Raw genomic sequence first — 25,771 nt, 5'->3', positions numbered from 1 at the left:
GCTCTAATAGCGAATGAGTTCATGAAAAATGTATCTGGGGCCTCCATTTAAAAAATCTCTTCTGAACAGAATGAAACCATCCAGAGATTAGAGGCGCATAATAAAACAGGCATCATCGTATTGAATGAGTTAACACCGAGAATCTGTGAGCACTACATAGAAGCCTGCATGTTAGATACAGCTTTCGGAAGCAAGACTGAGAACCCAGACGTACTTTAATCCGTCTCGCACCATATATTACATGAACTGTGCTAAGTGTGTGTACAACATGTCTTGGGAATGCAGCTGAGCTACAGCAAACCAATGAAGCAACTCCCGTCTGAAGCAACGCTTAGTAGGTTACGACACGTAGTGTAGCTTCTGATGAGTGTTACCTAACTGAAAAAGCTCAGCTGCAGTTCAGACACATGAAGTAAACATACGAGTACACAGTTCAACTTGAGCAGCTTTTGGTGTGAGATGGGCTTTGCTCTTGGAACAGGCCTTCCAAATGATTGTCAGCACATTGCCAATTTGCCTCCGGCTCCACCTTCATCCTCCTCAGTTCTAAGCTTTTCAGCTTAATGACGTATATATTATATTCTTTTTGTCACCAGATAATACTATTCATATTAGGAGGGACAGCTTTTACTGAAGGCATATATGAAGACTGTACCAAACCCCTCCAATACGTCACCGGATCGAAAGGGTTAAGAATGCGGCTGCGTATAAATCATTTAGATATTGTATATACATAAAAGGGGTCGGACATTCAAATTTTTGGTGGGAATCTAGGATCCTTAATGCTTCAAGCCAAAGTTGCCGAGTTATAAAATCAATTTTATCTTTTCACTATGAATGTTTTTAAAGTCTGTCTATTGCTAAAGGGTTTCATTCCCTGTACCAGAAACCCACCTTAATGAAGTTACTGAAAGCTGCATCTAACTCCTCCATTTCGAAGTCTAATCTAAGTTGAATAATATCGTCTAGTGCCAGCAAGAATGTAAAAGGCAAGCCGTCACCGTAGTCAAGGTGAGAGTTAGGCAAGGAAGTATGAATTTAAACTGTGGATGAAGGAAAACCAGGTTACCTCCGTGTCGCCCTGCCTAACCAACCACCCTCCTCCCCTCCTCGTTACAAAAAGGTGGGTGTTTACATGACGCAGGAAAGGTGACCCAAATCTGGAAGGGGAATCAGACTCTACCTCTCTCCCCTCTTTCCTCCTCTCGTCCATCTCCCCTTTTCCTCTCCCATCCTCTTCTTTCACCCCATTTCATATCTCTCTCTCTCTCTCTCCCTAGTGACTGGTGACAATATGGTGAACCCGAATTACACAATGACGTCTTTCATACTTCATGCCCCCTCCTCACCTCTCTTCTTTCGGCAGCCTCCCTCACGCGCAGGAATAGAACCATTACGCACACACTCTCTGCACACACACACACACACACACACACACACACACACACACACACACACACACACACACACACACACACACACACACCTCACATATAAATACTGTTGGTGGCCAGGTAGTTACCCACATACGGCCTAGAGTGATGTACGTATCTGTTCTGTTATTTCGTTGTCAACAGCTATCATAATAACAAAAACAGTGGACATGTATTAATGGTTCTAAAAATTATGCGCCAAATATAAAGTAAAATACATTAAAACACCAGTAAAAGATGATTTCCATAACAACACACTGTACTTACCTCATGAAATCTCCCCTGAATATCGAGAAGTTAATTTTCATCATGGTACATAAAGCTATATAATACAAACAAGAGTAAACTATATCGAAAGAGAAAGAAAACTGAACAGGGTATCCATTACGGCTGCAGGGGTTTACAAAATATTCACAACACTTCTGTGACTCTCGCTTTCCATTCGATAACGTCTCATTAATTTATATTTAACAAAGGGTTTTATTAAGCGTACGCAAGACTTTAGAAATTGGGGGCGTTAGATATAGCCTTAATTAACCCATTCACTTCAAGAGACCCTTCCTTAGTCCAATCGGGTATTAAAACATAAAAGAAATAATCGAGCTGAAAGAGTAAAGGGGACATAATAATACAATACACGATTACACACGACTGCTCTTATTCCTTCACTATGATAAGGACATTTTCATACTCTCCTTCATACCACCCAGAGACTGTATTAATTTTAGGACAGCATTATATTACTTGATGTGTAAAAGAAGGTTGACTCTAGCCCTTCCAGTTCAGTGAGTCCATCCTAATCTGAGCAAAATCATCTGGCGTTGGAAAGATTATAACGAAAAGAAAAGATGTCTTCGTATTAACCTTTTCAGTACAATAACATCTTTTTTATTCGTCAGATTTCAACCAGACATGAATTCTAGTAGTAAATGGGTTATTGAAGAATGTAATTAACGTTTTCTAGTTCAATAAATCTCCTCTAAGCCAAATAAAATCGTCTAAATACAGGAAGGATTATAACAATGTTATGAACCCGCAACGTCCTCCACAGTATAATCTTGGTATTTACAGGCGGTATACTGTAAATCAACTTTTGAAAACGCCTCTTTTTACAGAAAGGGCTGTTGATGGCTATATATAACTCCTTCCCAGTTCGAAAAGTCTCTCCAGAGCTTAACAAAATCATCTGTGGTTAGAAAAAAAAAGTAACCGGATTCAAGGTGCGAAAGAAGTCATGATGATGATAATGATGATGATGATGATGATGATGATGATGATGACGATGTTAAATATGACGATATCGAATGATACGGGGCTGTAATCAAACTCAGGAGCCGTAAGAGTCCCCCTAACAAAGTATAAGCCCGTACTTACCTTGCAGCTGGTGAATCTGAGCCTGAAATTCGGCAAGTCGTTCGTCGATGAAGTCTTGGCTCTGGCGTTCGATAAGCTCTTGGGTGGAGGGCTGGTACTCCATGTCGGGGCCGGGGAAGCTGAACATCGAGAGTGGCGTCCCCGAGGCCTGGAGAGGATGAGGGAGAAACAGTTAGTCTGATGGTGCTTGACTGAACTGGTGGATGGATGAAAGACAGACAAACAGACGGACGGACGGACAGATAGACAGACAGATATAGATAGATAGATAGATAGATTGACAGACACACACACACACAGACAAACAGACAGACAGATAGGTAGACGGGCATAATACACAAATATATATTACATCCATCTATGTATGATCTGTCTAGCTACGTATCTAACGAGAGAGAAGACATCCTCCAGCACTGAAAGTTATAAAAACCCTGACCTGAAAACAACACGTGAACACTTGCAAGCTGACATGTCTCTTGATCAGTAAATATAACAACAAAGGCAACAACATAAATGAAAAATATATAGGATAATGCCGAGGCACCCAACCAGACCCCACCATGACGTAAACGTGTGATACCTCGCCAACACAACACCAAAACCCCTCCTCTGTTTACCCACACGGCAGAGTATCACCACAGTCCACAATTAAAACCAACATAATGTGACTACTTGCTCCCTGTGCACTCAAGGTTGCACCGTTTTGTAAGAAGAGGCTGTGCTTATACTGTCACACTCCCGACGATGTGGGTTGTTAAGTAAGACTGATCATCTGCCTCCTGTTTTTACCATCCTCGTTTTGGCTTCATTATGACTTTAGGGTCTCAAAATATGTCTGATGGTAGTATTCTAAATATTACAAACTTATTGTAATGAATGAGACTTAGCACAACTGTGAGAGATGACGTTAGAATAATAGCATGAAAAACTCCAAGTCAAATCTATTTGTTGGGTGAAAACCAGCTACTTTTGCGCACACACAGACACACACACACAGACACACACACAGACACACAGACACACACACACACACACACAGACACACACACACACACACACACACACACACACACACACACACACACACACACACACACACACACACACACACACACAGACTTCACACCAAATTTATTACCTAGACCACCCAGGCACCAAGCAGACTGCTCACGCTATCATCAAAATATTATAACACTTAGAATTCTAAGTGTCTCATGAATATAAGGACCAAAAGCTGCGCCCCCTTCATGGCACGAGAAGAGGAATATATGAAGGTAGTGTTGCGGTTAATAATCCTTTCATATATCTGGAGGGCGCTGGTGAAGGACGCCTTTCTGTGGTAGTATCGTATGACCGGACGGATCAACTATACCTACCTGGTTATACAAACGTTTCTTAACTACTTCCCTATCCACCACAAGGATGATGATGGACTGCACAATGGTATCCTAAACCTGCAGTCCATCGGGTTAAGTCCACATGAACCCGGAGCCACAACAACAACACCTTTAAGGCTTTGAATCAATGAAGGGAGATTGCAGCCATTTCAGCCGACTTTCATATTAACCCCTCTAATTCAAAGATCTGTTTTTGTATTTTTCTTGGCACCTCCAGACGAATTTCTTCAGCTTAGGAGAGACTTCAACTTGGAAGGGTTAGATCCATTCTTCGTTAAGCTCTTCAACAAGAGAGGTATTCCTAAACTTAAGTAAAATTATTTAGAGGAAGTAAGGTTTAAATGACGTGCCCGGCCTGAAGGGGTCAATGGTATTCTGAACAATATCTCATTATAATCTGACACAGTTTCGAGGCACTCGAAGAGAGCTCTAGATTTCAACTGTACACTCAGTCTAATAAGTATCTATATATTTACTTCCTAAGGCAAACATTTTTTAATATACACTGTATTTCATATGCTGTAAATAGTTCCCTCTTTATGCTGCACAATTAACACTCTGAGGTTCCATTACTCACTCTCAGCTGAATAAAATCATTAGACATTAAGTAGAATACAGCACTAGTTCCCCGTCATATGAGGGTTAATGGCAACGATATCTCTCAGGCTCCTATGACTCCCTCCCAGCTGAATAAAATCGTCTGGCGTTAGCTGGACTAAGATACTAGAGTTGTCCCGAGCAAGAGGGTTTAAAAAGCATACATAAATATACCTGAAATTGCTGATGAATGTATGCAAACGCTTCAAATGTTTCAAATTAAGAAGAGAGCAAGAGTAACGATATATTTCTTGGCAGCTCTGTTGCTCCATGCACTTTTTCTAACGACGGCAAATAATTATAAAAAAAAAAAAAAAAAGTAAAGTAGGAGACGGGTGTAATTAGCCTCAGGCCTTACACGTCAAATTAACTACGTCATATTTCTTGTGGTTGGTCGGTCTTGAAACACATTTTGCGATGCTGATTTAATTATGATGACTTAAAAATTCATTCCTGCATTTATATCATTATACGCAAATACTTACAAAAATAGCAGTAACACAATGGACCAGAGTGGATGTCAGGTCCACTAGATGGTTAGCCCCTTAAATACGATGTCTTAAGTTTATTCTTACTACATTCTGACAATATAACCAACTTTTTGTAAGAGCTCTCGCATTAAGATGGTTAATGAAGGCTCAGTCTAACCCCTTCAGCTCAAAGATAATCGTCTGAAGACAGAAAAAAAAAAAAAAGATGAACGGGTTGAAGATTAAGCCATAAGAAAATGTGTGGCAATAATAAAACATTAAATGCAATTTTGATCTGTCCGTTGCTTAATAAATAATAATCTCCTGAAGTTCTCCAAATAATACTGCTTTAATGTGACAGTCAAGAGAAACATACTTTGCACTCAGCCTGACTGTCACTGTTGCGTATTATGATAAATCCGTTCCTGTTCAAGACACAGTTCTTTTCTCGACAGCAAGACCAAAGGGGCGTCCATCTCTCTCTCTCTCTCTCTCTCTCTCTCTCTCTCGCACACTGGGTGAGAGGTGACATTATTGACATACGTGTCACAACAGCACTAAGTAAATACAAAGCATAAAACCTAAAATTTCAGTGTTACTGCATTGTGTAGATTTCGACACACACACACACACACACACACACACACACACACACACACACACACACACACACACACACACACACACACACACACACACACACACACAGTGCAATTCTACGGGAAATACTCATCAATTTTCACTTGTATTCCATAAGAACACCCTCGTTAGTACCGTCACATCAGTCCAAAACAAATGGTGGGCATGGGCCATGAGTATTAGTGCCCAAGTACAGAAAAATTAAGGTGTGTGACCCCATCTGTTGCTCGTAGGAGAACTGCTTGCCACGGGAACGGATCTTGTAGCGTATGCCCATAATCGTTAAAAAAAAAAAAATGTAATAAAAATTAATGATAAATAAATATCCTTTAATTTGGTCTTCGGAAAAAAAAAAAAAAATCAGCTATCCACGAGCCCTTTTGGATCAGTTATAAAAAATTCATTACGGCAACATCTAATATAAATGATCTTGTATTACCCTCAGATAATTGCACTCAGCTTTGGGACTACCTCTCAAAGTGGTTAATGAAGACTGTATCTAACCTTTCCTGTTCGAACACTCCCTCCAAAGCTTGACAGAATAATATACATGAGAGTTAATCGCACTGGCACTCTTTGTTATATTTTATTCTGTTTACAAAGGCAGGCACACACACACACACACACACACACACACACACACACACACACACACACACACACACACACACACACACACTGTAAAGAACACCAGATGAATCACAGATGAATCACTCCTCCAAGATGACGTATTTTTATTACAATCTTGCTAATACCAGACAACTATATTTGGCTTGAAGGGAGACCTGAGGCACTGAAGGAGTTAATGGAGACTGTACCTTATCCCTCCAGTTCGAAAAGTCTCTTCCAAGCATAACAAATTCATCTGCAGATATAAAATCAATACAAGAAGGACGTCACAGTGGCAAACGTGATAAAAGCAATGGCAGCACAGTTTGAATACATATAAGTGAAAATACAAGACAGTGGTGCCTAATGAGTCTTCTGGTTGGTCAGACTTGGGGCGAGTCGAGCACCTACTGTACTGGCATAATAAAGCAGAAACTATACTCTGCCCTCTTCGACTTGGTATAAAATTACCACCTCCCCAGTCTGAATACGAAACTGTGACAAAAGACCAACACTAGAGCAAAATGCTAGCAGCGAGTAAGAGCAATGGGAAGGATGTACAGCCGAACTACTGACTTTATCTGTTAGAGAAGACGCGAAATAAGGTGCAAAAGAAAGCAGATCTCCAATAAGTTAAGGTGGATAAAATAGAACAGCAATGTTTTTTGCAATTACATGACAGGAAAGCGAATGTAGGGACACGTGAGCGGTACGATCTCCAAAACAGACCTGCATCAGACTGTTCAATTACTATACGTATTATGCGCTGGAGAGCGAAGCCTTCCTGTGGTGGCATCGATTTAACCAGGTGGCTCAACTGCCTGGTTATACAAAAATCCCTTAACTACTTCCTTTTCATCCAAAAGGAGGATGGTGGACTGCAGGAGAAGGGTAATTTGAGCCTAGGGCCACAACAACAGTTACTGCACGGCTGTCATTATACCGTACTTGTGGTTCATAGTACAGTACTGTACTATACTGTGATTTCCTAATTCGATTAGCCCTCTGACACCCATGACAATTTAAGATTCTATTCTGGCTACAACCAGACGAATTTGTGAGGGATAATTTGGCAACTGCAGACGTCGAAAATCCGTTTAATCAAAATTCTTGAAGATGGTTGAGATACTTGCTGAATACATTTAGGAAGTCAACAACTGATGTTCTTTAGCTGAGTAAAATATTCTGAGCCCTAAGTTAATTTTCATGCGTTTCATTGGTCCACTGCAGATTGTTAGGCCAGATATTTACTTATGTGCCAGGGGAAAAAAAAAAAAAAAGGTATATAGTTCTCCAACCAACAAAGTCCCCTTACCATTTCAACAGGAAGACTATTATTTTCGCTCAGTTCTTCGTTCTCACAAGTTTATTCAGCTTGAGTGAGATTTTTCGAACTGAATGGATCTAATATGGCCCTTACTGACCCTTTCATTACAAGAAATCTCACTTGTGTTAAATAAAACTATCTGAAAATTTCACGAGTAAGATGAAACAAGACATCCTCTGGTTGAAGAGGTAAATTTTAGATCGAATAGTGGCACAACCTTCCCGGCACCGAGAAGTAGCCCACATGGGAAGGACACACACACACACACACACACACACACACACACACACACACACACACACACACACACACACACACACACACACACACACACACACACACGTTGAGTTAAAAATGATGGTAACTGGAATTACAGTAATTTTGATCTAGCGGAGATTTTTGTCGCTTTGGAGCTTCTCCCAGCGGTTTAATGGCAGAATTAGAAAATACAATGCCTCTACTTCCTTCACATAGCACTTCTTTGTGACTAGCACCAAATCCTAGCGTTAACATCTTTGTAATGCTCACCATTCAAACACCAAGTAAAAGTGGGTAGAGTACAAAGCTGTAATCGTGAGGGAAAGAGAAGCACTGTATAACAATTTAAAAGAATTAGGACAGACAAGTCAGTGAGTTTGGCTATACCTGGAGACACTTGCGGCAGTCAAGATGAATGTGTATTTTAAGCCAAGCTAAAGTGGACAGAATACTGTGTGACAACCGTGAGGATGAGAGACAGTAACTCAAAGGTAGTGGAATAAAGGAACCAGTGGGTTTGGGTATACCTTGAGACAGCTGAAGCAGGTGCATATACTCAGGCGGCGCGACATGGTGCCTATTTCAACACTTCCCTAAACTGGATCATAATGGACAGATTGCATGACATTCGGTGGCTCCAAAAATTAGGGCAATTTGATGTGGCTTAAGTACATGAGTATATATATGTATGGAAACCGACGTGCCATTATCGTGGGTATTAAAGAATGATTTCCAGCAAACATCAGCTTTGTGGTTCAAAAGTCGTTCTGGTTCTTTAGTAGTCCTTTCAGGATTCTTATTTCAGCAAGTCACTGAACGAGCTCTGGTGTGAGGATCAAAATTGGCTTTGGTTTGTCACTCACTCCCAGTCCAGTCAGGATTCTGAGCTCAGGCAGCCGATCATTGAACTTCCTACATTATGAGGATCAAAACAGGTTTTGTTTGTCATTCATTATAAATCTTTTCAAGGCTCTTGGCTTTGTATTCCACTGACCCTGCTCTGCTGAAGAGAAATAAATGGTATGTCATTCGTTCTGGATTCCGTTATCAGTCAGTCAATAAACCTGCTACAGTTAGATAAAAAAATTGGTTGCTGTTTGTCGTTTAGAATTCTTGGTATAGCCAGCCATTGACTTTGCTCACGTGCTAACATCAAATTCGATTGTGATGTGCAGTCACTAGGAGTCCACTTAGGGATTCAAGATCATTACTGTTGCCAGTCATTGAACTTGCTACAAAGATGAAGACATATTATATGGTTTGTCACTCATTATTATTCCATTCAGGATTCTAAGTTCAGAATCCTTAGAGCATGCTATAATGAAAGGATCCAGCTGATGAACATCCCACAGGTTAGTTACAAAAGGCCTTGCATTCAATAATCTGCCTATCAGTGTGGTGAGAGAGGAGAACTTTGAACGGCCCTGCCCTCCACTGAGGCTCATTGGAAACTGGGCCACCATCACGCCCTCACCCACCCTCCCTCACGCCCTCACCCAGCATCACACCTGCCTCTCACCTTCTCCCGCTCTCCATATGCACTTACCCTCCCCCCCCCCCCCGCCAATCCTGCCTCCCATAAAGCGCATAATGGGAGCAACTCGAAACAAGTTAAAGTGTATTAACCCTCTCACTGCGGGTGACGTCTTTTGCATTTCATTTTTGCAGCTGTCGAACGATTTTTGCCCAGCTTAGGAGAGGCATCACTTCAAATGGTCTCCCCTGAGAGAAAGAAAATCATTTGAAGGTAGCCTCAGTATGCGAAAAACATACATTAGCGCATAAAAAGGCCTACTTCAAAATGAAAGTTCAGAAATCCCTGTTCTGGGCTGACGTTTTATATACGAGTAAAACATACATATACAACGTACATACATACATATACATACATATATACCTTTCTGTCAGTAATTAGAAAACGTGAAGTGACACTGGTCTGATGAATGATTGGGGCAGGAGGAAGAGGAGGGGAGGGGGACAACCTGGGCCCGCTCCTTACTCCACTTCAACTCACACCCCACCACTGCTGTCCCCCATCTTCTCTCCAGCCACGTCCCTTCACCGATCAACGACCCCACTCCCTCCCCCTCACCCTGTGCACGGGGATCTACGCTTTAACTTAACGGAAAATAGACCTCCGCACACACACACACACACACACACACACACACACACACACACACACACACACACACACACGGAAAGGCAGTTGAGACTGAAGTGTCATATTTCATACTACTTGAAAGACGTCAACTGAGAAAAAAGGTCTTCAAAGGGCAACCACGGTGTATATGAACATATTATACTGCACTGCGACTGAAATTGCTTACAGTAAAGCATTACTCAAACTTTGTCAGTTACAGAGGATGAGGGATGGGGAGATTACTGTGAGAAGTAGTTTTGGGAGCCGGATTCACAAACAACTTACAAAGGTGTACAAAGGACTGCAAATAGTAACAGACCTAATGGTTCTTTCGGGACTGCGACTACGGTATCTGATTCTATGAGATGAAGGTTAGAAGATCATGAAGGCTCCCTCTTGTAACTCAAATTAATGTTTGCAGGAAGAACAAGAGGCATGAGAAATACGAGCACTGTTCTGTGTCCGTTCCTCCTGCGTAAAACAAATCTAACCACAATCTTTCCCCATTCTGCTAATGAAGGGATGTGGCTAACTCAGCGCCCAGCATTAATGTTGTATGCAGCTTCGCACTTCAGTCGTATTCTAGGTGGCACAGGAGGCTCTGTTGTATTTTTATCTTTGAAACTGATTTTACATTTTGCGCCTTCACAGTTTCTTATATGTTTTTATACTAACCTATATTTTTCCTTAACAAAGCTCATTTCCTCTGCCTCACGCCTTCTGGGTCGACTGGTCTCAAAATTACTGAATAAGTAGCTGGGCCTGCTACCTTGAACCTTCTGCCTCAAAATTTCGATTAAGGTCTTTGAATGAATTTTATGGCCCCAAAATTGAAAAGATGGGCGAATAACCACCAAAATACGGGCAAAAACCATGAGACACCAAAATAATAATCCCAACCAAAATAATAATTCCAATAGAGGCACTTGTTCTATTCGGCTTTGAACGCGGTTATGATCCAGGATAAGTCTGATTCAAGCACGCCCTTTAGCCTGTTTGTTCTGATTTGTTCGTTTCATGAGTTACAAATACACGTATAATATATATAGTTACCTAATTTACAAAATTCGGAAAATGTCATGCATTTGCTTGTAAATGTTGCTTCTCTAGTTTATCAGTCGGACGAAGCAGGATGGTATAATTTCCGGCAACCCGCCCTTTACCGTTGTGCGAGATTCAGTCAGCCTGTGTGTTTCAGTCTGTGTCTGTGTGTCTGTGCCTTAATTTCTCCTTGGCTATTTGAAGAAATTCAGTTAAACTTCCCAGGTGAGTTCGTTTGGTTACTTCAAACCCTTCGGCCATATACAGGGGGTCATCCACCTTTCACACACACACACACACACACACACACACAAATCAGAAACCGTGAGATGGCAGAAACGGCTATATCTTAGTACATGTTGAACTGTACAATGGACTTTTATGCGATGTTTAGGGAACGTTACACCTCCCCCCCCACAAATGATTCATGGTGGGGTCAGCCTCCCTCCCAAAAATAATAACTAGAAGAAATACGGAAAAATGAGCACACGGAACTCAGCGACTTCTCAGTTCAGTTCGTGTGGTTCCTTAACAATGTATTGCACTATACAGCTTTTTTTTTTTTTTACAACTTGGGGGGGGGGGCATTCCCACTCCAAAGGATAAAACAGATACAAAACTGGGGAAGGAGGGTGATATTGCTTTGATATCTCAGTACCTGTTGTAGAATGGTCTGCCATCCGCTAAGTGCTACCACCGCCACCACAGCAGCAGCAGCAGCAGCAGCAGCAGTTTTTAAAAGCAATAGGTCAAAGGTCAAGGTTAGAGGGCAAGGTCAAATTTCGCCCAGTGTGTGTGAGTTTTGATTATGATTTGGAAGTGTTGACCGTCAGGAAAGGAGTAACCTTCACTTTTCAGAACAAGAGGTCAGGATCAAGGTCACAGGGCAAGATCAATATTTTTTATCAGGTTTAGACTGAACTTTACGGAAGAGTTCTGGTCAAAACAAGGCTACCGAGATTCTGTTTGGAGAACAAGCAATCCAAGGTTACAATCACAGGGTAGGGTCAAAGGTCAAGGACACTGGACAAAGACAACTCAAACAATTCTGATCTGATTTGAGTTAAAGTTGGTGGAAGGGTTAAGGGTTGGGCAAGAATGAAGTAATTCGAATTTTGAAAGTAATCTGTCAAAGACCAAGGACACCGGGCAAAGTCAAATATTCAACCCTTAGACCATCTGGTGGTCGCGAGTGTTGTGCTCTCTGAATGCTCCTCCCTTCTTTTTATGTTATTCTTGCTATCTCCAGACGATTCCATTAATTTTAGTAGATATTTTAAAACTACGGGGTTATATAAAAATTTCATTAATCCCCTCCCTTACAAAGATTCTTCTTAAATCGAGTGTAAATAGTCTGGTGGTAGCTTGGGTAAAATAAATATTACGCCATCGTAGTGAAAGTTAAGAGTACATTTTTGATGGTGATCTGTTATAGCCATACACTGCATACGAGTATAGAGAAGAAATACTATCGTTCCATTTCTGCAAATAAAAAGCAAAATACTCGTTTATCTTTTGTACGCTACGGTTTGTAATCTGGACCAAGTACTTTCGTAACTTGACCCTTTCAGGACACGAGACATCTGATCTGTGTTAGTCTAACGTCAGACTATTTTATTCGGCTTAAAAGTTGCATCCCGTTTTCTGTACGTTACGCTAAGAATTGTACCGTATATGTCAGTGTGTCGTTTCCAAGCAACAAAGAATGCATGTCTCGAGTCGAGTTAATCTGACGTATGTGCAGGCTTGTATTACTTCCTACATACACACATACGAATGTGCGTATTTCGTCATATTCCACACATTGGCCCCTGAACTTACGACATCCACAATTACAAGTAGACGAGATGTATCACAGAAAGGCGTTTTGTATTTCAGGATTCACCAGCTACTATCCACGTGCTCCCCCCCACCCCACAGAAGATAAGCAGATCAAAAGTATTCAGAGAGCACAGCGACACCTCATTCCATCTCTGACCCTGTCCCGTGACCCTGACCTTTGATCAATCTGCACCAAAATCGAATTACATTATCCCATCCCCACACGCAACGTACTCGTATGAACCTAAAAATCACTTCAGGAGATAACACCGCGCCCTAAACTCTGACCCTCACCCACAATCACTCAGCACAGAACCATATCATTTCTTCCCAGATCCACACGCAATGTACTTGGCAGCTTTCAGCCAAATCACATCAGACATTAGTGAGATATTCTGCTAATACCCATCCACCCACCCAACCATCCAACATACATACACACACACATACACAGAAACGGACTGGAACACAACTACACCTTGGATGCAGCTAATTATGGTTCTCGTCGCCTTCTGGGAACCCCCCCCCCCCGGAAAAGTGATGGCAGGGGGGAGGTGTGGGATGTGAGCGTTACCACAGCTGCACCGGCAAAACACATCCCCTGATTTAGATCTGAGCCAATTACACTACAACAGACAAGTGCTGTCGTTTTCACTGGTGTGCTTCAGTTGTAGTCCTTCGGCACAAACCTAGTTCAAATTTGTGTCCTTATGCAGAACATTTCACAGAGCTCGGTGACAAGAAGCCAATACTATTACTACATCCTTTCCATATCGCTTCTTCGTGACAAGCATTATACTTTATCATTAATCTCTTGTTACAGCTCAGTATTCAAGACGGAATGACGGTGATTTTAGGCCAAGTTAAAAATGGTATATTTATTATTCCTAAGTTAAATATTTAAAATTTATCTGACAATTTCTATCTTATGGAAACCACTGACAATATACCTGTCCATAAAAGTTGCTAACCGTGTATTGTGATATGGAAATAATTCACAGTATCCTGGTGCACTATGAAGTTTCTACCGGTTATTATCAAATGTAAATCACTTACAATATACCGGTGCGATATAATGTCATTTGCCAGTTCCTATCCTACGTAAATCACTGACAGTTGAGACGCAAGAGACAGGATACATGCCACAGAGTCTAGTCGTATTCTCGCTGACATGGGAAACTTCGTAACACTTCTTCCTAAGCGATTTTCACTTTCTTGTATGCTATCTTGTATTTATATCCTTTAATATTTCGACACAGCTTGCATCTGTAACACTGAAGAGGGGACTAGGGGATATTAGACATGATAATTCTCTGAGAAAGGAGTGTTGAAAATTCTCGAAATCCAACGAGAATACGGGTCATTGCGTGATTTGTGGAGTTGTAGCCTGGGTGTCAGAAGGGACACGCGTCTGCCACAAGAAGCCCGAGGACATGGCTCGACAAGACAACCTTGACTCAAGGTCTGGCACTTGCGTAACTTCCCGCCATATTGGCGCCAAAACACCTCCGCAGCCCCGGCCTCCCAGCCCTCCATCATAGACATGCACCACACAGAAATAGTCACACAACACCCATCATGCACACCGAAATAGTCGCTACCTCATATATTTCTAGAGCACTTGGAAACAGAAGCTCCAGCTGGACATGTGCCACTAGAACCAGGGCTGAAGTCTACTTCCTTATTGCTCTCATACATACCAAGAAAAGATAAACATGATAAAGGCAAGTTACTTATCCTATGTTTTTATGTGTGACAGTTTTCTCTTATAATCTACAAAACTATATTTAATTAAGTAACGATCACTTGTAAGTTACACTTGACCACGCAACGGAACTACTCGACGTTTTCGCTAAAGCCGAATATAGGTGCAGAGACGGTTCTTATCTCTCCGCTCGTGAAATCTAAACCTTACGGATCAACTAAAACTAAGAGCTTCCTAAACACGCCTAGTTTTTAGTCCTTCCTCACACTCCCTCCTTCTTCAGCACCACCCTGGTTCTCATCCTCTTCCTCAGTCACCCCTATACCTCCCCCTACTCACACACAATTCCCCTTCTCCCTAATATTTCCCTCTCCTTCCCACCTCCTTCATATTCTCCTATTCCCCAGTCTCCCTTTTACATCCCTCTCCTCCCCCAAATTAACCCTTCCATATAATTTTCCCTATTCTTCAGTCTTCCTGATGCTTCCCCCATACTTAAACCTTTGCTCAGTCTCCCCCTTACTCCTCTTCCTCCCCATACCTCACCCGTCCTGTGGTCGGCCCCATACTTCCCCCGTCCCAGACCTTTCCCTCATCCTAATTCTCCCATCACACTTACCCCTCACCCCAAATTTCCCCGTCCTTCCCCAGCCTCCCACACGCCGGAGCGTCACTCACTCTTTTCGGTCTTCCCCATACCTCCCCCACACACTCTCCCTTCCCTTCCTCCACATTTTTAGCATCTTCGGTAAACCCGAGCAGCGACGGCCCAGACCAAGGCTCGCACTAAGAGGCTGGCTTATAAAAATAGCCCATCAAAGGAGCCGCCACCTGTTTGGAGCACTTTCTGCCTGACGTAAGTGATAACTGCGCCACCAAGGTCATCAACAAACATAAGCAAATAAAAATCCCTCAAAATATATAAACAAAAAATAATGGTTGTTTTGCGAACTTCCTACTTAAAAAAAAAAAAAAAAAACGGCAGACATAAGCTTCAATGTGAGCATGATGATATATCAACTTGTCACTATATATATATATATATATATATATATATATATATATATATATATATATATATATATATATATAATGATAGGAAGGTAGATGCTGCATGTATTAATTAAAGTGATGAATACACAGGAAAGCATAGGGAACAAAAATATTGTGAGTGATTAGAACACAGTTTTGAGAAGAAAACTTGCCCCGATTGAAAAATAATGGCGATTTTTCCTAATAATAAGAGGGAGTGGAGATAAGGGGTGATGCAGGAGCCTGGAAGACTGTTTATCACTGCCACATTAAATGATCATTGGGAATAATCGCAGTACGACAGCTGAAGACTTTTACTCTGCTACCGCTATAAGCATTTACTGGCCACAGGAAAACCTCATGTCGTTCAAGGATATAACTTTTTCGATGACGCATCTGTTAACAGTTAGCCAGCCAAACATATAAGAGAGAGAGAGAGAGAGAGAGAGAGAGAGAGAGAGAGAGAGAGAGAGAGAGAGAGAGAGAGAGAGAGAGAGAGAGAGAGAGAGAGAGAGAGAGAGAGAGAGAGAAACTTTATTCACTAAGAAAAATTTTTCTAAAGAGGAGGAGTAAAATACAGTTTTCATTATCCACTTCAGCACGACCTCCTTAGCTAAATAAAATCGACCGAAGGTAGCAAGAACAAAACAAAAAAATGCGTTATCAGAGTCAAAGTGTTGTCGTAAACCTTCAGTGATTCCAACCACACCAGCACACTCAGTCAACACACTTACTCCAACAACCTCAGTATGCACAACCACAACACAGTCAACACAACCATATCGAAACACTCAGTCAACACAACCGCACCAACAACCTCAGTAAGCACAACCACACCAACACGCTCGGCAACACACCCACATCAACACAGTCAACACACCCACACCAACACACACAACTAACACAACCACACCAACACACTCAGCTAATACAACCACACCAACACAGTAAACACAATCACACCAACGCACTCAGTCAACACACCCACATCAACACAATCAACTCTCAGTCAGTCTCATCAACAACTTCGGTCAAAATTCAATAAAAAATACCAACATATTAATACTCTCCTTCAACACTCAGTTAGATAAACAAGAATTCAGCAGTTATTCACGGACACCAGCAATCAACACTCAGTCAGCCTCACCAACACACACAGTTAACACTCATCCAAACAAATGTAGTCAACACTCTCATTCAGCGTTCAGTCACCACAACCACATCAACACTCAGTCAACACAACCACACCACATTCATCACAACCACATCAACACTCAGTCAATACAACCACATCAAAATTCAGTCCACACACTCAGTCAGCTCTGAGGCTTTTATGTCCTGCCGTAAAACACAATAACGATACTGGGTTCCCATGCTCAGACGCTCCCGTAAAGACTTAGAGTGAAATTATGATGCTATTTATGCTGATAATTCTCGCTGTCTTGGTTTTCCCCCAGAGAGAGAGAGAGAGAGAGAGAGAGAGAGAGAGAGAGAGAGAGAGAGAATCACAGGTATATAAATGAACGTGTGTGTGTGTGTGTGTGTGTGTGTGTGTGATGGGGCCGTGCAGGTGGGTGATCTGGTGGGCGTGCAAATAAACCCTCGCACTCCTGAGATAAACAAAAACAAGGGTGAGGTTGGCGCCGGCCCGAGGTGGCAGGAAGTACACTACACTCCTCACCTTACACCCACTCATACCTTACACCTTATACTCTCCTTATACCTTATACTCAGCAGGAAGTACACTAGACTCCTCACCTTACACCACACTCATACTTTATACCTCATACTCTCCTTATACCTTATACTATGTTCATACCTTATACTTCCCTTATACCTCATACTCCCCTTATACCTTATACTCTGCTCATACCTTATACTTCCCTCCTACCTTATACTCTCTTTACCTTGTACTTTACTCATACCTTACACTCCCCTTATACCTTATACTCCATTCATACCTTGTACCGCTCTTATATCATACACTTTACTCATACCTTATACTCCTCATACTCCTCTTATACCTTATACTTTACTTATACCTTATACTGCCCTTATACCTTTTACTCTCCTTATACCTTATACTCTACTCATACTTTATACTGTCCTTATACCTTATACTCTGCTCATACTTTATACTGCCTTTATACCTCATACTCTACTCACACCTTTTATGTCCCTCATACCTTATACTCCACTCATACCTCATACCCCTCAAACCTTATACTTCTCTAATACCTTATACGTTGACCTCTTTCATACCTTATCACCCTTATAGTCTCCAATCTTATACCTTATACTTCCTTCATACTTTATATCCCCCTATTATTCCTAATTCTCCTCTCACACTTTACATCTTACTCTCTCATACCTTATACTTCTCCCCTCTCATCATGTCTTTTCTCACCTCATACCTTATATTAATTATCGACTCGCATCATGCCTTATACTTCTTCTCTTCTCATCCCCCATATTTTGTTCTGCCTTACAGTATACATCTTTCACTTCACAGAACTGTCACTACAACCTTATACATAGATTTACACACCTATACTTGCCTCATACCTCATTCGCCTAATACCTAGCCTTGCACCTCTCATACACCTGTTAGTGCACCTGTCTTTGTACACCTACACTTACCTTACACATCTTACAATCAACTCAAATCATGTTGCTTTTCTTACCTCATACTTCATATCATGCCTTGTACTTCCACTGGCCTTATAATACACCCTTAACCTTACACTAGCCTCATACTTCATATTCGCATCCTACCTTTTACTTCCACTCGCTTCATAATACCTCACCTGATCCTTATACTCGTCTCATACCTCACATTCACATCCTGCTTTATTCTTCCACTTGCTTCATAATACGTTACCTTCACATTACACCCGCCTCATACCCCACACTATCCTACCTTATACTTCCACTCGCCCCATAATACACCCTAAACCTCACACTCGCCTTATACCTCATATTCGCATCATTAAACCTTAGCATAACCTTATATTTGCCCCATACCTCATACCCATATCACCTTACACTTGGGCCGTATTTTTATGAGCTCAAGAGCTTCCCACACCTCCTCCTTATCGGGTTATTTCTGCATGTGACACGTTAACTCCTTGACTAAGATGATCACACTTCTATTTTAGTTCCGCCACTTTTGAACGATTTCTTAAAGTTTAGCAAATACATAATGAACTAGAAAGCAATCAGAAAGCGCATATCTCCGCCAATGCTATCTATCTATCTATCTATCTATTGCCAGACGCCTTAATCCGTTACGGGGTGGCCACAAACAAATCTCCTCCACGTCGCCCTGTCCCCCGCCATTCCACTGCCCTGCTCCCAATTCACACACCCCTCTCTCATATACCTCTCCACTCCATCCCTCCATCTCATCCTTGGCCTTCCCCTCCCCCTCTCACCCTCCACCTCACTCACATACACTCTCTTCGTCAGTCTCTCACTTTCCATCCTCTCCACAGGGCCAAACCACCTCAGTGTGTTTCTCCTAGCACTTTCTATCACATCCACATCCGCCAATGTCATTGCCATTAAAAAGGATCCAGATCCGGATCCACCCACCAATTTAATCAATTCTTTCTTGGTCCATGGCCCATCTTTCCACAAAAATTCATTGAAATTCACTGAGAACTTTTTAAAATATTGTGCGGGATACTCTGGAAACGGATCCGGATCCGCCCCAAATGTTAATCATTTCTTCCTTGGCCCGTGGCCTATCCTTCCACAAAATTTAATCAAAGTCCGTTCATAACTTTTTGAGTAAAGATGCTAACAGACAGACAAACAAACAAATCAACGCCAGCAAAAACATAACCTCCTTGGCGGAGGTAATATACGGCGTACTACACTCGCCTTCACATCGCCATTTTATTCTAGCTGACAGTAATGGCAGAATAAATGTGCAGTCACAGCTCTTGCCTGTCGTCACATACGCATTTATCCAAGCAACTGTAACAGCACCTACAACTTTTTATGAATATATATTTAAGCGTTTACCCTAAGGACACCTCCATGGTTCGGAAATATAATGGTCTATCTTAAACTATAAATAGTAGCCTCATCTATAGCTCTATCCCCACTACAATTGATAGCGTGAAACTTTGCCCTCTCGAAATGTCTTTTTTCTTACTGCTGTTGAAATTTACTTGGGTGTGTACATTAAGGAAAGGAAAAATAAATGTGACGTGAAATTAAAGAAGTGTTTTGAATTGCAATAAGCAATTTCATCTGTGGCTCTGTCTTTATTTAAACTCAGCCCTCACGACATGTCTCTTTGTTATTGCTGTGCGACTTTATGCAGGTGTTTACACTCAAGGCTGAAAAACTGAAAGTGTCCGAGTACCATAATCTGCAATGGGCTGTTTCATCTGCAACTCTGTCCGTACTACAGGCGGCTGAGTAGAACAATGCCCTATAAAACTGTGTCTTTGTTGTTTTTGTAAGACTTTATGTGGGTGTTTACACTAAGGCCGGGGAAAACGAAAGGGTTTGAAATCTACAGAAGCACTGTAAACTGCAACAAGCTCTCTCATCTGCAGCTCTGTCTCTGCTACATGTGACTGGCTGGAACTATGCTCTCTCATAATGTAGTTTTGTTATTTAATTTCCTCCTCCCTGCTGCTGAAGACAGAGTGGATCTATAAGCCATAATCTTGGCTTACTCGAAAGAGACTTCGCAAGGTCTGTTTCTCGCCGATATGTCTTGCATATTTCACTTTCATATAATTTACACTACTGTGCTGCTGATGCAGACTCTGTCGATATGAAATATTATGACCAACAAAAAGACACAATAATAATGAGGTAACAAATGCACGACATATCACTATGAGGTATTACAAAGTCTCCCATGCCACTGTGTATACGGTCCTAAATCCTCCCGAAACGTCTCGTTCTTACTGCCGTCGGATTTTCCCAACATGCTTCATTTACATTACACACAGAATTTCAGATCGTATTGATATAAGATTCCAACCCACTCTGATGATAAATCTCCACAGAAGTTAAATATTATCACGAATCGCTTGTTTTTCTTTGGTCATTTTAAAAGTGATAATTTCATGCTGAAGTGTTTGGTAGCTGTGTGAGCAAGGAAAAACGTAAACATAAACAATCTTAAATAACTTCAGCTTAGCAGAGTTTATAAATGCGGTCAGTGTTCCCGTTTTTTGCCTCGCGAAGGCTTGGCAAGATGTCATCCTTAGGTACCAAGTCATGTTGCCGTGTGTCCTGCCGGTATCGGGGCCACATGGATCACCACCAGTAACATGCCAAGTGTCACTCCACCGGGACACACTGGTACATGACTATATATTCAACCCTTTTCGATATCGTGACTTTTAAATGTATACCTCTTGCTATCTCAGAAAGATTTATTTTGACTATTTATTCGCTTCCAATACCATGACGCATTTTTTTTTTTTTTATAATTATTATGTTAGGTATTTCCAAGAGATTTTATTCAACCTGAGAAAGATCTCTCATAGTGAAGTGAATAACGTTCTGAAAATGTTATGCAGTGATTCGAAACCTCCAGGAAAAAGCTTTGATCCCTTCCCTCCGACGAAGTATTTTCTATTTTCAGTTTAGCTATTGCGCAAACGATTTCATCCAACCTAAGAAAGACCTCTGCTACTGAAAATAATAATCAAGGCTACAGATAACCCATCCAGCCCGAAAAGTCTGTCCTATTCTGAACAAAATCGTCTGAGGATAGCACGGATAAAATACGAAATGCTGTGCGTGATAGGAATGGTCGGTTCATTTCATTACCTTGAAGTCGTTTCTATGTTACTCTTGCTATATCCAGACGGTTTTATTCAGCTCAAGGTAGACTTTTTCAGACTGGAGGGATTATAAACAGTCTTCATTAGATCCACTACTAGGGTGCCCTCCAACATGAAAAAAAATATCGCCAGAACGCACTACAAATCATGTCCTACGCTCCAAGAGGTTCACTACGATGACATTTATCCATCCTTCTCCTGCTGCCTCCAGTCGATAATATAAGCTCATGAGATACTTTTCTGAATGGGGGAGTAGGTAAGTCTTCACTAACCCCTTCACCATCAGGATGCTCTCCTAAACTGAATAAATCATTTGGTAGCAGCATTACTACGATATACATGACGTCCTCAGGCTGAAGTAGTTAAAGGTATATATTATCCAAAATTCTAGTGAAAAGTACTAAACTCCAATACAGGTAAACAGAAAAAAAAATAAATATAGCCTGAGATGAAGGCAGCTTAATCCCTTCAAACTAGCGGCCTTTTTTTTTTTTTTTGGTAAATTCTTATCTCCAGACACTTTTATTCTGCCAATGAGACACTATTGCAACAGGAAGAGATAGACATACTTATCACCTTCACTACCAGAGGATCTTAAGCTCAATATAATCGGCTGCAGGCAGCAAGAAATACGTCATTGTAGTGAAGGCATTACAGATTTTTCGAACAGGAAACCACTCAAACATTATCCAGAATGAGATACGCAACCGTAGCTTTACGTCCAGGTCCCTCTTTTTCAAGTATTGGTAACGAAAACTCTGAATAACTCTTTGGCTGCGGCAAGCTGATATAACCTAAACAAAATCAACGCCATAAGCTAGAATATAGAGCGAGCTTCTTCTTTTTTTTCCCCTCGACCACAACGTTATTTGTGACCGTTTCGAGCTGTTGTTTTTAAATTTATTTTTTTCTGCACAGCAGAATTATGATACGTTAGTCGAAATGAAATATAAACGAGGTAATGTGCAGCCAAAGAGTTAAATAAGGAGTCATAAACCAAGGTTCAAACGTTTATCTGTTGCCGTAGAAATATAAAGGACGAATTGCACCTCACCAGTTTCTTGTACTAAGCGTCATACACATATCATGCGTCTCAAATCCTACACCACATCTATTCACCATACACCCACACACATCATGAACCCACCTGCCTACCAGATTCTACTACCTGCAAAAATACACACACACACACACACACACACACACACACACACACACACACACACACACACACACACGGCACACTTAAATTTAGACAACCCCGCTCTAGGGACTACACCTTCCCACACACAGTACAAAAATACCCAACACCAGCACCCACTCAACAACCACAATTTTACGCACACACACACACACACACACACACACACACACACACACACACACACACACACACACACACACACACACACACACACACATGCATGTACGCACACGTGCCATGATACAGTATCTATTACACGTATACAGTAGTAGGTTGGAGTGCGAGGGTTACTTCCACGGGGTATGGAAGGAGTAAGGTCGTACCACTAATCATGAAAAGAAAGATAATTACTTCACAGACATTCGATCAAATCTTACTTAATATGCACAACATAAGGTAAGAAGAGTTTCTCCATTTATGCCATTCATACACCTTTCATGTGACACATCATTCCTATTCTACTAAACTACATTGTCTTGAAAGATTCCAAGAATCCTGCAACAAATGTTGCACAAGGTTATCTGGCTTTACCACATCTGATAGGCAGATTTTTACTTTCTTGATCTCCGGCAGGGATGAAAAAAAAAATTTCGTATCCAGATGGGCAGCTGATGTTACTCATTCACCTTATTGTAAGACGGATGATCATTATAATCCACAAGCTACAAAGAAGCTAATGTCAAGCATTCAGATTACTGAAAAACAGATCAGCTCTTTCCTTTTACCATCTGGACATGAACTCACCACAACTACGGCCATTGCAATGCGGAGGTAAAGACGGAAGGTGACAGTGAAGTGAAGTAAGCAGATAAGGTGAGGTAAGAGGGTGAGGAGAAATGAGCGGGTGAAGTGAGGTAGGGGCCTGCCAACCACCATCACCACAGCATTTCTGACCCTTACCTTACCACAAGCATTAGCAAAGGAGACACCTGGCATATCTTACCAAGTACTCGAGAAATTTACTATGTTAGGTCCTCTATAATTAATCAGCGTTTATGTAACGATGCAAGAAATAAAACATCTTAGGTTGCGTTATTACATTTTTTACTGTGTTGTTTTTTATCTCTTTTTCGGTGACTGATGCCATCTGCTCACCTCAGCTAGTGCTGATGGACAAGTAAGATGGATTACTGTATTCCAAGAATGCAATTACCTCTTTCGATAGTATCATATAGCCAACAACTGGACACCTAATGATTTACTTATTCATAAGGACCTTACCATTATCCTGACCATCTTTCCCACCTACAGATGGGGTCATGAAGGATCCCGAAACAAGTAAAGATTGGGAGGATTATCGAAAACATGCCAATTGAAACGGGCCACACAGTCAACCACAATTCAATCAAGCACCCGGAAACTTGGATCCATTCATATACCTAAGCATCTTCTTATAATTATATTTTTATTTTTATTTATACATGCGTTTCACACTGACCTGCGAGACAGTCAGTCCACATAATAAAGGAAAATATAACAACTGCATCTCTTATCACAAATGTTCTGATGGCGACAAATGAGCTGGTTTTAGAGTCTGAACAAACGCGATCCATGTCCAAAGTATATTCCGTCCCTCTGTCAAGAACATATATGGAAGTGAAATATACCAAAGTTTCCACTGGAAATCTAGTCCACAAATGCCAACCTTTTTTAGTGTCTTTGCCCATTCTCCAGGTATGTAATATGAAGAGGGAGCTTGCAGTTCGTTCACTTTAGTTTTGAACAGAGATTTTCGTCATTTTGCAGTCCATATCCCGTAGCTCAGTGCAGAACATGAAATACGAAGGGTTTACATCCTTTCCATAGCACATCTTCGCGACCAGCTTCATACCAGCTTGATAGAGTTAATCTCTTATCACATTTCAGCAATGAAAATGGGGAGATGGTAATTTTAAGTCAAGTTAAAGTGGACAAAGTCTAGTTACTATTTGCTTACCCCATTAAACATTAAGCTTAGAGGCGACAAATTCAATATTGCTTCTGTAAGTCAGCTTAAACCAAACGTATTCGTGTCTCCTCTAGTCTGTGTAAGCTGCTGCACGGTTGATATTGCGGTGACATATTACTTTAATCAGAATAAAATTATTACTTAAGACGTAAAGTTCCTGGTTTCAGCCACTACCAAATTAATCTGTACTTGCTTAAAAACTTTTACACGTGCTGAAGGATTTTAAGAAATGAGGCGTACACAACGGGATGATTTATGTTGATTAATTTCATTCAGTGAACTGCCATGTGCATCCTACTATTCCAAAAGCACGAGCACAATGCAGCTGAACTTGGTACGAGTTCGTATTAAGGCACTGACTTCTGCAGCAGTCTTAATGGCACATATTGTACCATATTCGCATATTTAGATGGCTCTTCTCTGTCATCCAGGTGCCTGTCAGTTATTAGTCAGTCAGTGACTGTGCCCTACCTTGGCTAGTGGATCGCGCTAGCACACTGATCTTACCGTATATATATATGATTTAGTGTAGATGGTTCATAAGATGGGTATTCTTATTTTCACAGAAGCTGACTATAACCTACAAATTCTTGTGTACATAGTCAATACTTTCTATCAAAATATTATATCGTTGGTTACTTTCTGTTAATTCTTTACTTTAGAATTACCCACAGAAATTCCACTAAGTTTGCTAAAAATATTTCTTTTAGTAGCTACCAATACGGCCGACTTAATTTTCAGACAAGTAAAAAGTTAGGTCATAGTTTCTAATACTGCTTTTCTTTCTTGTGTGTGTGTGTGTGTGTGTGTGTGTGTGTGTGTGTGTGTGTGTGTGTGTGTGTGTGTGTGTGTGTGTGTGTGTGTGTGTGTGTGTGTGTGTGTGTGTGTGTGTGTGTGTGTGTGTGTGTGTGTGTGTGTGTGTGTGTGTGTGTGTGTGTGTGTGTGTGTGTGTAG

At 41.2% G+C, this 25,771-nt stretch overlaps 1 protein-coding gene across 1 annotated transcript in view; it reads right to left on the bottom strand.

The window, feature by feature from the left end:
• Positions 1–2,781: 2,781 nt before the first annotated feature.
• The window catches only part of LOC145415668 (uncharacterized), an 80,356-nt gene continuing 57,366 nt past the window's right edge, over positions 2,782–25,771 (bottom strand). Inside the window, exon 13 of the mRNA XM_080284887.1 lies at positions 2,782–2,955. Within this exon, the coding sequence (XP_080141013.1) occupies positions 2,782–2,955 (174 nt within the window). The remainder of the gene's footprint in view (positions 2,956–25,771) is intronic.

The sequence above is a fragment of the Coenobita brevimanus genome, chromosome 13, assembly GCF_032717465.1.
Source record: "Coenobita brevimanus isolate Jiangsu-jjx chromosome 13, ASM3271746v2, whole genome shotgun sequence".
Taxonomy (NCBI): domain Eukaryota; kingdom Metazoa; phylum Arthropoda; class Malacostraca; order Decapoda; family Coenobitidae; genus Coenobita; species Coenobita brevimanus.
Note: the sequence above shows the minus strand (reverse complement) of the source record. Positions and strands in the feature narration are given on the sequence as shown.